Source organism: Hippocampus zosterae, chromosome 2, assembly GCF_025434085.1.
Source record: "Hippocampus zosterae strain Florida chromosome 2, ASM2543408v3, whole genome shotgun sequence".
Classification (NCBI taxonomy): Eukaryota; Metazoa; Chordata; class Actinopteri; order Syngnathiformes; family Syngnathidae; genus Hippocampus; species Hippocampus zosterae.
In genome coordinates this window covers 3,488,040-3,501,140 of record NC_067452.1, presented here as the reverse complement: position 1 = coordinate 3,501,140, position 13,101 = coordinate 3,488,040, and the positions used below count along the sequence as shown (strand labels likewise).

The following is a 13,101-nucleotide window of genomic DNA, read 5'->3' as shown; positions in this document are numbered from 1 at the left end:
GCGATTTTGGTGCATTTAATAAAGCGCAGGCAAACTAATTCGGCGCTATGCGGATATACGTGGGACACCTCATGCTATTGAATTCATATTATGACATCAGTGTGGGACGATCCCTCTGAATCATTGTACAAATCAAGTCATTGAATGAATTATAATTATCTATATTCCATCCCACAAAAGGTGCAAACACCCCAGTTCTACTGGCGCAGAGTCTAGAAAAAATACCAAAAGAAAGAAAACTCCACTCTCCCAATGTGCTTATATGCTCCACTGTAAAATATTGCCTTTATGGTATTAAAATATAACTGTGGGCTGCAAAGTGGACCCCTAGTTGCGGGGACCACCGTAGTCAGGGGCCAATGCCGCAGCTTCATGCCTTAAATAATTGTTCAACTATTTTTCAATTGACGCAAGAAGACAATTAATGCAAACGGTTTGCCGTCGCCGGCCAGAAACAAATGATGTTGTGGGCTGGATCTGGCCTACGGGCCTTAAATTTAACAATTGTGCTCAACACTGCATTTATTTACGTTGACTCCGCCAGTCCTGCGCCATCTCGTCCGCCATCATTTAAAGTGCAATAAAAAGTTGGTGGAAGTCATCCATTTGTGCTGCAATTCAGCTCGATTAAGTCCACATGATAGAAGCATCCAGCACCGAAGGTAAAGTTAAAAACCAAAAGGCATCGGTCGCGTCATTCTTCGGCGGCCTCCCGCGAGGCGGCGCCGGGTGACTGCCGGGGGAGCCTCGGCGATGGCTCTCATTCAAGTGAACTGGCCTGTGTGCAAGTTTCATTATTTCTTGTAAATATTGTTTTTAGGATGAGGAGACTTCAAGTGGTTGTACGTTTGTGTATTTTAATGCGGCTTTCAATATATTTGTCGTATTACAGGATCGGACCGATAAAAGGGCCGATAATTAGTCATCCTAATAAAATGCTATTTGTTCATAAAATAATGAGAATTGTTCATCCCTCATCATACAAATACCGAAATAGTGTTAAAATGACATTGCTCACCTTGAGGTTTCCCATTTTGTCCTCAAACGACTTGAAGGTGGCAGAGTTCCTGTGAGACAAGCACTGTCAACATTTCATAACTGCTAATTGCTGCTACCATACTAGAATATAAGAAAAAAAGAGTTATGAAAATTAAGAATGCTTTTTCATTTTTGTAATTGTAGTTTGTAGTTGTTTTGTCATTTTTCATAACACAGAACACTTCCATCATTGAAACTTTTGCTGCATTCCACCAAAGTGAGAAGCCAGACCTCGTGAGACGAGGCAGGTTTTTGGTTTGCTGAATGCCAATTGGTACACTCAGCGTTTGTCTTTCTCTTCTCTTTACCTGCCTGCCTTCCGCTTCAGGCTGTCTGCTCGAAAAGAGTAAAATAAAGCATCACCAATGAATCGAAATAGGTCAATATTTAACAAAGTTGATCAGTTTGAACATGAAAATCTTGTCTTTGTAGTGTATTTCGGTGTTGAACTCATTCCCCCCCCAAAGACGTTTTTAAACGTCTTTTCAGACTTGATCAAGAATTGGCTGGTACTGAATGAGTTAAAGGCGAAGTCAACCCCAAAACTTTCTTTAAATGAATTTGTTCAAAGCGCCTTAACTCATCTAAACATTGCTTTTGGAGTCATATCACGTTGGCGGAATCTGAGTTAAGTAAGCGCTACAAAATTTTGACCCTCTCAAGGGACGGCCATTTTGCCACTTGCTGTCGACTGAAAATGACATCACACGGCTGCTCAGTTTCTCACAGGTCACAACATATCATGGCTCAGCTTCAGAAAACAGATAGCTGTGATTGGTAATTACCTGAGCAATGGCGAGGTCATTTTCAGTCGAGAGAAAGGAGCAAAATGGCCACCCTCTAAGTGGCTAAAAAACTGCGGATTTGGCCGCTGAACTCATATTGCACAAATGCAAAATGAATCACAATGCAAAGTTTAGACAAGCAAAGGCAAATACACTGTAAAGACAACTTGAGAGGTGACTTCCCCGTCAATTTTTTTGTACGAGGAGATTCTCTCGTAAATGTCAGCAAAGCAACACCCCATGTACATGCAACTGTTATTTCACCTCAAAAAGCACAACTTTTCAAAGTTGTGTATACCTCATTGTGACTTACACGGAGGTGTCTGTTAATGCCCATGTCCAACATTATCTAACATGAAAATAACAGTTTACAGTCATTCCTTATCTAGGCAGTGTGACTAATTAAGAGTCCATTCATCCAACCAAACCTCTTATCCTCAGGAGTTGCTTACTTTGATTTAGTCATCAGCCGCTTTGTCCCGAATCAAATTTTGGGCATTGGCAGAATTTTGTATAGCAATGTTCTCATTGAATTGGCAACCAGTTGAGGGTGTACGCCGGCACGCCCGTGACCCTCGTGAGGATAATGTGGATTAGAAAATGGGAGGATGTTCTTTTTGAAAGTATCGGCGGACATATAATTTCTCATCCATTTATAGGTTTTGTTTTTGTTTTTTAAGATGCCAACCATCAGAATTAAACCCCCAAATCTCCCATCGGTCGGGTTCTAAAAGAAGGCTAATCTAAACAAATAACCGTTTATCAGGGTGGTCAGCCACAAGTTTTGTTTACTTGAAGAACTCCTGCCTCCAAGCAGTGTGGAATGCAGCAATAGTGACATTGTAACATGATCCACAACATTGTTTGAATTATTACAACGGCGGGTGTGTTACAGTACCTCATAGCTGGCATACTTATGGAGTGGCGAATGGAATAGTGGCTACTTTGTAAGCGTTAAAGAGGAGACAAAGGAAAAGTGCACGTGTTACAATACAGAGCAGCCAGACATACGCATTCATGCATAGACATGTGCACATCCACCAAAGTGGCAGGGAGGAAGGAGCACACACAGTCTTACCTAAAAGAATTGGAGAAAGGAAGCACTCTGCAGAGCCCACAGTAGCATTAAGATAAGCACAAAAATGAGGGTGAGGCGAAAGCGTCAGTTCACCGGAGCAACAAGAGTGGACGAAGGAAGACAAGAGTTTTATCAAGAGCCATGAGCCGAAATGCTTCTAGTTGCTTGGTCATGCTCTGTGTTTGTTGTCCCACAAAACAGGTCATGTTAGTTTCGCACAATTTTGTAGTAGTAGTAGTAGTAGTGTTACTACAAAAAAACAAAACAAAAACTTTACAATCATTTTGTTAATGTCAGAAGTTGGGGCATAAATTTGGAAGGATTTTCTTATCTCCTCTGGGTTTTCTCATAAAGTGCATTTTGCGTCCTCTGCGGATCTTTGTGACTAAAAACATACTGTAATGCTGTAAAGTCATCCTAAGTTCATGCTTGTTCAAAACTGTGCGCCGTGAGTTGAACACAAAGATGGATATAAAACATTATTAGCGGTAAAAGCCAAGAATGAAGGGCTTGGCGATGGGGTGTAACATTTATATCAATATAAATTCATGGCGATAAATGTAACATTTTATCATGAAAGCGTTCCTGAGTGGGTTGTTTACCAAAATGAAATAGATGAAATATATATATAGTAATAATACATGACATTTTTTTTTGCAAACCAGTCTTCCACAAATATACGCTTGAGAAGGCAAAAATGCTACTCTGGTTCTGATGTCACTTTGTCCCATCGGTCTCAACATGGTGGCCCACAGATATCTACCATTCTCGCGTATTTTGTTTTGTCTTAGCCCACAAACGCAGTGGTAGTTAGAGTACTTTGTTTTGTGTAGTGTTAGCACACAACCCATTTGTGGAAAGAAAAAACAGTTTAGTTCCCCTTTGAAAGGCGTGTAGAGATGTTCATTATTTATTATTGAGGTGTGTTTGTGAATGTACATTTTAGCCACAAAGGTGTCCAAAGCTTAACATTTCTGAGAAGAGTACCGTATTTTCACGACTATAAGGCACCATTAAAAGTCTTAAATTTCCTCCAAAATGGACAGGACGCCTTATGGTGCGGAGCGTCCTTTGTATGCGCTGAGTTCCAAAATCTGACTGACAGCCGACACGCTGTTTATATAGAGAAAAGGCGGAAGTGACTGTGGCCAGGCATGCGGGAAAGAAGTCGGCCAATCAGGGAAGGGTGGGCGTGTATACACACACACAGGACAGACAGAGAGAGAGACAGAGAGAGAGACAGAGAGAGAGAGACAGAGAGAGAGAGAGAGAGACAGAGAGACAGAGAGGCAGAGAGAGAGAGAGAGAGGGGGGGGGGGCGTGTAAGTGGACGCTAAAGGGACGCCGCAAGCAGGTACCAACACCTGTATAGAGTGTGGCAATGTGCATTGTTGCAAAACAACTGCGGTTTTGGTTTTTAAGAACCCATGAAAATAAATTCGACAAAGAGACACGCCTACGAAGCTCAGTTCAAACTTAAAGCCACCGGTTATGCTTTTGGCATGCGTGCCCATCTCACAGCAGCGGTGAAAAACCAAGTCAAGCAAATGAACTCTGAGCTTGCCGTTATTCCCGGAGGCTTGACTAAAGAACTCCAACCGCTGGACATTGGCATCAACCGGGCGTTCAAAGTAAAGTTGCGAACGACATGGGAACAATGGGTGATCGATGGCAAACACAACTTTACGAAGAGTGAGAGGCAGCGCTGGGCGAGTTAAGCCACAATACGCAACAACGAGAGGGAACGCGGCGTTTTTGATGGATTACGGTACTTGCACAATTGTTCAATTCTTTCTACACACACACGCGCTGCCACCATGTTTCGCTCTGTTCTTTACTTTCAAATGTGGGAAAGCTTCACACGAGTGAAATGTTGACTTTGCTGTTGCTGCTCCTTCTTTCCGCTCGGCAATGCGTAGCAACTCACACTAGCATGTGATGCGTTCAATGACAACTGGGATGTGCAGTCCTCTGCTTCTGATACAGAGGATGAGGACTTTGATGGATTTCTGGGTGATGATTGATCGAAAAACATGAGAACATTGTACGATGGCTAAATAAAATACACCCGAACTCAGTTCTGCTTCCGTTGCCTTTTTAAAAACGTGTTTTTAGCTTGTATCTGTATGTCTTGACATGCTACCGTATGGTTCAAGCTAACGTGTTAGCGTGCGCGCATGCATGCCGTATGTTTAAGCTGGCGTATGTTTTACCACTGTAAAACTGCGCCCATTGGTACAGTGCGGTCTGTCTTTGTGTAAAATACAGAAATGTCACCCATTAATGAGACTGCGCCCAACCGTACGGTGCGTCGAATAGTCGTGAAAATACGGTACATGGGTTAAGACTGCTGAACTCACGAAAGCAGCGGTGCCCAACCTTTTTTGTGTCACAGGGCGTTTGAGATACATAGATGCCGATTGCGGACAGGCAATCTTTTTATTTTTATCGCTTTTTAATTGCCAGTTTTAAAGCACTGCGACTGACAACAACTGCTAACTCTTGGGAAGTCATGGCTGCCCGGCAGCTGCGTATTCAGCTGTACATTTGGTGAAATTGTTACGATTACTTTCTGTCTACTGCTTCTGCTTTCATTTTTGGCGAGTTCTGTCTTTGGCGAGTTGGTCAACTTGCAAACCAATGTTAGAAGTGGGACTCTGATTGGCCGGAGTTGCGCACATTTCCCATGTCACGACTGATGGAGTAAATTTGCTCACAGCACGCAGGCCTGTCTCTGTGCAGCCCGGGTGCCAAAAGAGCCGATTCTCGGTACCAGTCCACGGACTAGGGTTTGGGGACTGATGCATTAAGCGATCAAGGTTCACATTTTGTATGAGAAGTTTAATTGGGCAAACTATAATGCAAAACTTTCTATAAGGATCTGCAGACACCCAGTTTTAGAGTGAAATATATCCAAAGTCTAAAAACTAAATTAATGAGCGCAGTGGACAGAACCCAAATGGAAAGAAAGATTCTTTAAAAAAAAGTTGAAACGTGCTCAAAAGAGATCGTGATCACATGAAGGTCGCAACACTGCAGCCGAGCAGCGCCATACCTCATGTCGCCCAGTTTCCTGGTAATGGCCGAGCCCATGGTTGTGAGAGCCGCGCTGGTCTTCTGTCCTGCCTGGGAGAGGGTCTCCTGAGTCTTCTTGTATCTGCCGAAGGGGTAGAGGACCAGGATTGGGGGGTTACTTTAAAATGTATTCCGATACAGTTAGTAGTTACAGTCCACATACATTTCACAAAAGGGTTAAAAAAAAACCTGGGGGGTAACAAAACACTGTTGTTTAACTAACAGCTTTTTGCTTTGCTGTTTTTCTGCGTAGACCATCCACGTAGGTTCCAAATTTTCCTCTGTGCGGAAAATGTGGGCAATGCGGACACCTCGCTTAAATCGCGGAAGTCATTGATTGCGTTGAGTATAAGCCAAGCTTTTGGCTTGTTCAATATACTAGAGACACAGATGGGTTAGAGAGGCAGAGAGAGAAGCACAACATTGGCTTCATGGACGTGATGGGCTCCATTAGATAGACGGACAGAGTAGACTAGGGTTGCATGATATACCGGTTCTAATTTGCTACTCGGGTACTGAGGCATCTAAAATTATACTAAACTGCATTTGGTTTGTATCAGTACTTGCAGCGGCGCCGCTCGCCACATGTGCAAACGCAAGTCCAATAAAGTTGGGATGTTGTGTTGAATGTGACTTAAAAACAAAATACAATATTTTGCAATAAAGTTCAACCTAGGTTTAATTGAATACATCATATCAATGCCATCCATTTTCTAACGCTTATCCGGGGTCGGGTCACGGGGGCAGCAGCTTTAGCAGGGAACGCCAGACTTCCCTCTCCCCAGCCACCTCTTCTAGCTCTTCCTGGGGTCTCCCAAGGTGTTCCCAAGCCAGCTGGGAGACATAGTCTCTCCAGCATGTTCAGGATCGTCCCCAGGGCCTCCTGTCGGTGGGACATGCCCAGAACACCTCACCAGAGAGGAGTTCAGGAGGCAGTCCTAATCAGATGCCCAAGCCACCTCATCTGGCTCCTCTCGATGTGGAAGAGAAGCGGCTCGACTGAGCCCCTCCCGGATGACCGAGCCCCTCACCTTATCTCTAAGGGAGAGCCCGGACACCCTGCGGAGAAAACTGATTTCTTCCGCTTGTATCCGGGATCTCGTTCTTTCGGTCACGACCCATAGCTCGTGACCATTGGTGAGGGTTGGAACTTAGATTGAGCTGTAAATTAAGAGCTTCGCCTTTGGCTCAGATCCTTCTTCACCACGACAGACTGATACAAAGTCCGAATCACAGCAGACACTGCACCGATCCGCCTGTTGATATCTCGCTCCCTCCTGCCATCACTGGTGAACGACACTTCACTTGAACTCTTCCACTTGAGGCAAGATGTCCTCCACGGCCCGGAGAGGGCACTCCACCTTTTTTTGACTGAGGACCATTGTTTCAGATTTGGAGGTGCTGATTTTCATCCCAACTGCTTTACACTCGGCTCCAAAACGCTCCAGTAAATGATTATTTGCTAAAACAAAGTTGATCAGTTTGAACATGAAAATCTTGTCTTTGTAGTGTATTTTGGTGTTGAACTCATTCACTCCCAAATACGTTTTTAAACGTCTTTTCAGACTTGGTCTAGAATTGGCTGGTACTGAATGAGTTAAAAGCGTGCTTGTATATAATAATAATATAATATAATCCACACAATAACATGAATTGAAATCAATCAATCAAAAAAAAAAAAAGACACAAACAACCATTGGCCAGAAAATGTCCCCATCAAATTATGTTGTTACGTAACTTCTTTTAAAGGAATACAGTGAAGTGCAAAGAATGGAACTGAATACAGTAGTGTTTCCAAAAACATTGGCAACACAAGTATGTCACCGTATAATTCAACTGTGGTGTCTCAGTTGAACACCGAGTGCACTTGTGAAATTATGTTACAACGCAGACCAAACCTGAATGTCCGCTACAGGCCCAGACAGCGACCCAGTTGAAAACTATTTGCGGCGAGCAATTGCTTTTTCCTGCGCTGATTGGAAGCTAGATGCAAATGCTAGTGAGAGCTGTAAATACGTGCATGGTTGAGCAAGTAAACTTTCCACAGAAGTTTGTCCGGAATCCCATTCAAACAGAACGTATCCAACACTGAACAGAGAATAGGGAGAGTGCCTTGAGACAGTACCGGAACAGAACAATGAAAAAAAAAGTCACGATATAGCATACATCTGACAGGAAGTGGCATACAAGATAAAAAGTATAATAATACGGTACATTGAATATTTATAATACCGGCAATGTTATTTATTTTCACAATAGAGTCCTGACTTTTGGCTTTACGGTATCTTTTGAGATCTGGTCAATAAATATTCTCAAAATTACACTACTGACACTTACGTGTTTTATTTATGTATTTATTTTAAAATCAATCTAGCTTTGCGAAAAGACTATTCAACCCACTCAGAAACACTCATTTTAAATGGAAAATTGTATGTGTTTGAAATTGACCCAATGAATTTTTTTCTTGACAGTTTTGCGCGATTCACAATTAAAATTCTATATATATTAGCTGGCTCATAACAGTTTTTTCAAAGGAAAAAAAAAGATTAGGAAATCCCATTGTCATGCCCGGCCGCCCACCCGCCCACACACAGACTTCACGCTCCATGCATAGGTCATGCATCAGTGCAGTGTTTATCTAGTTTAACAAACCAGGCTTACTCAAACGTGCCGTTTTAGTTGGCCAAATCGCTACTGTGGCTGTGATGTCACTTATCATGGACCAAAATTTGGGAAGAAATTTGTCTAGAATTTCGGTAGCGATTCGAGAAAGAAAAATTGTGGTCTGCTAAGCAGTTTAAATTCAAGTAAAACATGTTCATTATCCAAAAATGAAAATCCGGCCATTTGTTCTTAATTGGATTTTTTTTTTTTTGTCCTCGGTGTCTAAACAATCAAAAATAGTTTGTTTTTATTGTGATCCAAATACCAGATGATTCAAAAGAATGTTCAGTAGCATATCAAAGGCTACCAAAATATGCTGATATTAGGCTGATGAATAAAAAATAACAATCATAATAATAATAATAATTTTTATCCATTTGTGTTCATATTGTATTTAATTGAAAGATGTTTTTTTTTTTTCTTTCTCCTTTCTTCTTTCCACATACATTCTTGCTGCTGGAGGCTGTAAATTTCCCCATTGTGGGACGAATAAAGGTTATCTTATCATTATATTTAATAGCGACAGCCTTAATTTACAGCCACTTAAAATAACAAAGCACTGATGTTTGCAGAGGTAGATACAGTCACTGAATGTTCATTAACTTCATATTGCAATAATGTTCTTAAATTCCAGAGGTCCCTGTAAGCAGCGTACGCATGTCTGAGTGAAAGAGTGGCTGTTGGTTGGTTGAGAAGCAAGAAATGATCAGAAAGATGTGCATGAGTGAAAGACGAAAGTGGCTAGTTAGGTCTGAACGTGTTGGAGGTGATAACAGACACTTTCCAAATACTTTGTGACCCACCATAGCAAAATGAGTCAGAACTTGCTCAGGTAGAGCGCAATTCAAAGTTACAACTTTATGAAATAAATATTGTGAAGTGTTCAAAATTTGCATTATTTAAAAGAAAATACAGAAAAACAATCAGGCATTACCTTGCTATGATCAGAGATATGCATGTGGAGAATCCCCGACATACGACTCTCAGTATAAAGCCGAGAAAGATTTTTGAAAATTTCGTACTCGTTTTAATCGTTCTATGCGATTCTTAACATGAGGCCATGAATCTGCGGGAATGTTCCATGCACAATCGCCATGGACAGTGGCATTGCTATCAGTATCAGACCTCAAAATAATAATAATAACACGTTTTATTGATAAGCGCATTTAAATACCGGCTTCTGATAGTCTATTGTCGATCATTCGAATAATAATAATAATAATAATAATAATGCATTTTATTTAAAAGCGCCTTTCATGCCACCCAAGGACACTGTACAAACAATAAGAAAATACAATGTAAAAATTTGTAAACGACACGTTATATAAAAACAGGACATAAAATCATAAAAACATAGGAAATGGAAGAGCTATGTGTTGTAGGCAATCCTGAACAGGTGTGTTTTTAGTCGGGACTTGAAAGTGGAAAGAGGTGTGCAGTTTTGGAGGTCCGGAGGTAGGTTGTTCCAGAGCTTTGGAGCAGCGTGACTGAAGGCTCTGGCTCCCATGGTGATCAGTCGGGCAGGGGGCACTGACAGGCGGAGGGAGGACGAGGATCTGAGGGAGCGAGCGGGGATATGCACCTGGAGAAGGTCAGATAGGTAAGGAGGGGCCAGGTTGTGGATGGCCATATATGTATATAGAAGCAGTTTGTAGTTGATTCGATGTTGAACAGGGAGCCATTGGAGCTGTTGGAGAACGGGGGTGATGTGCTGGTGGGAAGATGTTTTTGTGATGATACGAGCAGAGGCGTTCTGAACCAGCTGGATTTTATGAAGGGACTTTTGAGGTAGACCGAAGAGGAGAGCGTTGCAGTAATCAAGGCGGGATGTGACAAGACTTTGGACAAGGATAGCAGTGGTGCGGCGGGTGAGGGAAGGGCGAAGTCTGGTAATATTGCGGAGGTGGAAATAAGCAGTGCGGGTGATGGTGTTGATATGTGAATGGAAGGTGAGCATACTATCCAGGATGACACCCAGACTCTTAACCTGGGTGGAGGGGGACACGAGGGAACTGTCAATGTTGAAGGAAAAACTGTTTACTTTGGATAGAGTGGATTTGGTGCCAAGAAGGACTTCAGTTTTATTAGCATTTAATTTAAGAAAGTTTGTTGTGAACCATGTTTTGAGTTCGGAGAGGCAAGAGGTGAGGGAGGGGGGTGGGAGTATGGAGTTTGGCTTGCAGGAGAGGTAGAGCTGGGTGTCATCAGCAAAGCAGTGAAAGTGGATGTTAAATTTGCGGAGGATATGGCCAAGAGGCAGGAGGTAGATGATGAAGAGAAGTGGACCTAGGACAGATCCCTGTGGTACACCTGTGGTGACTGGGGAGGCCTTTGAGGTGAATGATTTGAGCTGGACAAACTGTGTGCGGCCAGTGAGGTAGGAGTGGAACCAACTGATGGGAGTGTGGGAGAGACCAATGGAGGAGAGTCTATTGAGGAGGATAGGGTGAGAGATTGTGTCAAAGGCAGCGCTCAAGTCTAAGAGGATGAGGATGGAGACTAAACCAGAGTCAGATGCTATGAGGCCTCGCATGGTGGGATGCCTCCACGTGGCGCGAGGGGGAACGCCGGGGGACTCGAGCCCCTGCTGCGGCTAAATACCTACCAGCTGACGGGGAAGGAGGAAGGACCTCACCGGAAGGAGAGACACCTGATGCTCGCCCCGTCGGAACGGAGGGAAGTGGGAGTAGCCGCCCCACAACCCTCCTTAAATAAAAGTCAGGCGAGGGCCCTTCTAGGACCCGCACGTGGCACGACGAGGTGGAAAAAAGGTTCCCCAGGGGGCGAGTTGGGGATGGTAAGAAGAAAGCGCAAGCAAGGCGGGATGGACCAAAGACATTTGGGAGGGTGGGTGAAAGACAGACTGGTGGGGATTCACCCCCATCCAGGCCCTAAAAGCAAGAGGGGAGCAAGGAGCAGAAACAATAAAAGAAGAGAGAGGAATGAAAGAAGGGGAGAGAGGAGGAGAGGAAGGGCGGGGCGGGAAGGGGGAAACAGAACTGAGACTCGGGACAAGAACGGTGAACAAGTGATAGTCACATGGAATGTGAGGAGATTGAGTGTGAGAGAAACATTTAGAAAGCGGTTGAGGAGAGTAGCAGAAAGAGTCAACAAAGAAAACTGGGAAGTAGTGCTGATGACGGAACTAAAGGCAGATGAAGCCGGGGTGGTGTGGTTGGGTGAGGAGGATGAACAGGTAGTGCTTGTTCATGGGAGGAAAGCCGGAGTGATGCTGAGGGGAACGGCATTAAGGACGTGGATAGAGGAAGGACAGCAGAAGTGGCTGGGAGAGAGAGTGGTGGCGGTGGTGCTGGGAGGGCTCAGGTTGGTATCGGTCTACCAACCGAGCTGGGGAACGGACGAACGAGAGATGGAGAGATGCCGACGAGATATGGGGAGCCAGGTGGGAATGGGAGGGAGGGAAAGACTGATAATTGGAGGAGACTTCAATGCGAGTGTGGGAGCGAATGTGAAGATAGGAGGAGTCTGTGGGGGGCATGGGTTGGGGAGGATGAATGAAGCCGGAAGGGATTTCATAGAATGGTGTCGGGAGCACGATCTGGCATACGTTAATAGCTATAGGAGGTTTAGAAGGAGGGGGACGTGGCGACACATGGCAAGCGGGAAATGGTATGAGCTGGATGGATTTCTTGTGAAAGGGAATGAGAGACATCGCATGGTGAAAAGGATGTGGACCATGAATGAGTATGAATTGTCAGACCATAGACTGGTGTGTATGAAGGTGAATGGGGAGTGGAAGAGATGGAGGACAGAAGAGAGGACCCAAAGGAGAACGGTGCAAGCGAAGTGGGAGGTGTTGAAATTGGAGGAGAAGAAAAGAGAATATGAGGAGAGGACAAGAGAGAAATTGGCGGAGTTGAACAAGGAAGGACGGGGAAAGGAGAGTGGGTGGACAGAGCTGGCGAACATAATGGTGGAAACAGCAGTGGAGGTATGTGGAAGGGAGAGAAGAGAAATATCCAACCCTTGGACGATAGGGAGAGAGGAGGAGATAGAAGAGATGAAGAAGAGGATAGGGGAGAGGGTAGACAGAAGGAATAAGAAATTGGAGACACTGAATGCGAGGAGAAGGTTGAGAGTGAGGGGAGGAGGGAAAGGAGTGGAGGAGATGGAAGAAGAACTCACCAGGCTAAAAGCGGAAGTGAAGGAAACGCGAAAGGAATTGAAGAAGCTGCTGAGGAAACTGGAAAGAGATTGGTGGGAAGGAGTGATTGAGGACTGTCAGGAAGCATGTTCTAGAGGAAGGATTGGTGACATGTACAAATGTTTGAGGAAGTTGGGAAAAAGGGATAGACCGGCCGCTCGGAGCACGACGGTGACGACAGAGGAGTTCAGGGAGCATTTTGAAAGTGTGTCGAGGGAGAGGTACGAGGAAGAACCAAGAGTGATAGAAGAGGCAGTTCAAGGAGCAGTAGATCTCAGAAACGATAGCAGAGCGAG

General features: G+C 44.1%; 1 protein-coding gene across 11 annotated transcripts in view; it reads right to left on the bottom strand.

Moving 5' to 3' along the window:
- Nucleotides 1-13,101, bottom strand: part of tpd52l2b (tpd52 like 2b) — a 104,831-nt gene that overhangs the window by 65,998 nt on the left and 25,732 nt on the right. For 3 of the 11 annotated variants that reach the window (XR_007961447.1, XM_052058922.1, XM_052058926.1), the window contains 4 exons: nucleotides 5,957-6,058; nucleotides 2,902-2,928; nucleotides 2,722-2,766; nucleotides 1,019-1,067 (listed from right to left, as the gene is read on the bottom strand). Coding sequence is in view for 10 of the 11 variants with exons in the window: in XM_052058922.1 (XP_051914882.1) it covers nucleotides 1,019-1,067; nucleotides 2,722-2,766; nucleotides 2,902-2,928; nucleotides 5,957-6,058 (223 nt within the window). In the remaining variant the exon portion in view is untranslated. The remainder of the gene's footprint in view (nucleotides 1-1,018; nucleotides 1,068-2,721; nucleotides 2,767-2,901; nucleotides 2,929-5,956; nucleotides 6,059-13,101) is intronic. The other 8 variants (XM_052058923.1, XM_052058927.1, XM_052058924.1 and 5 more) reach the window with 4 other exon arrangements.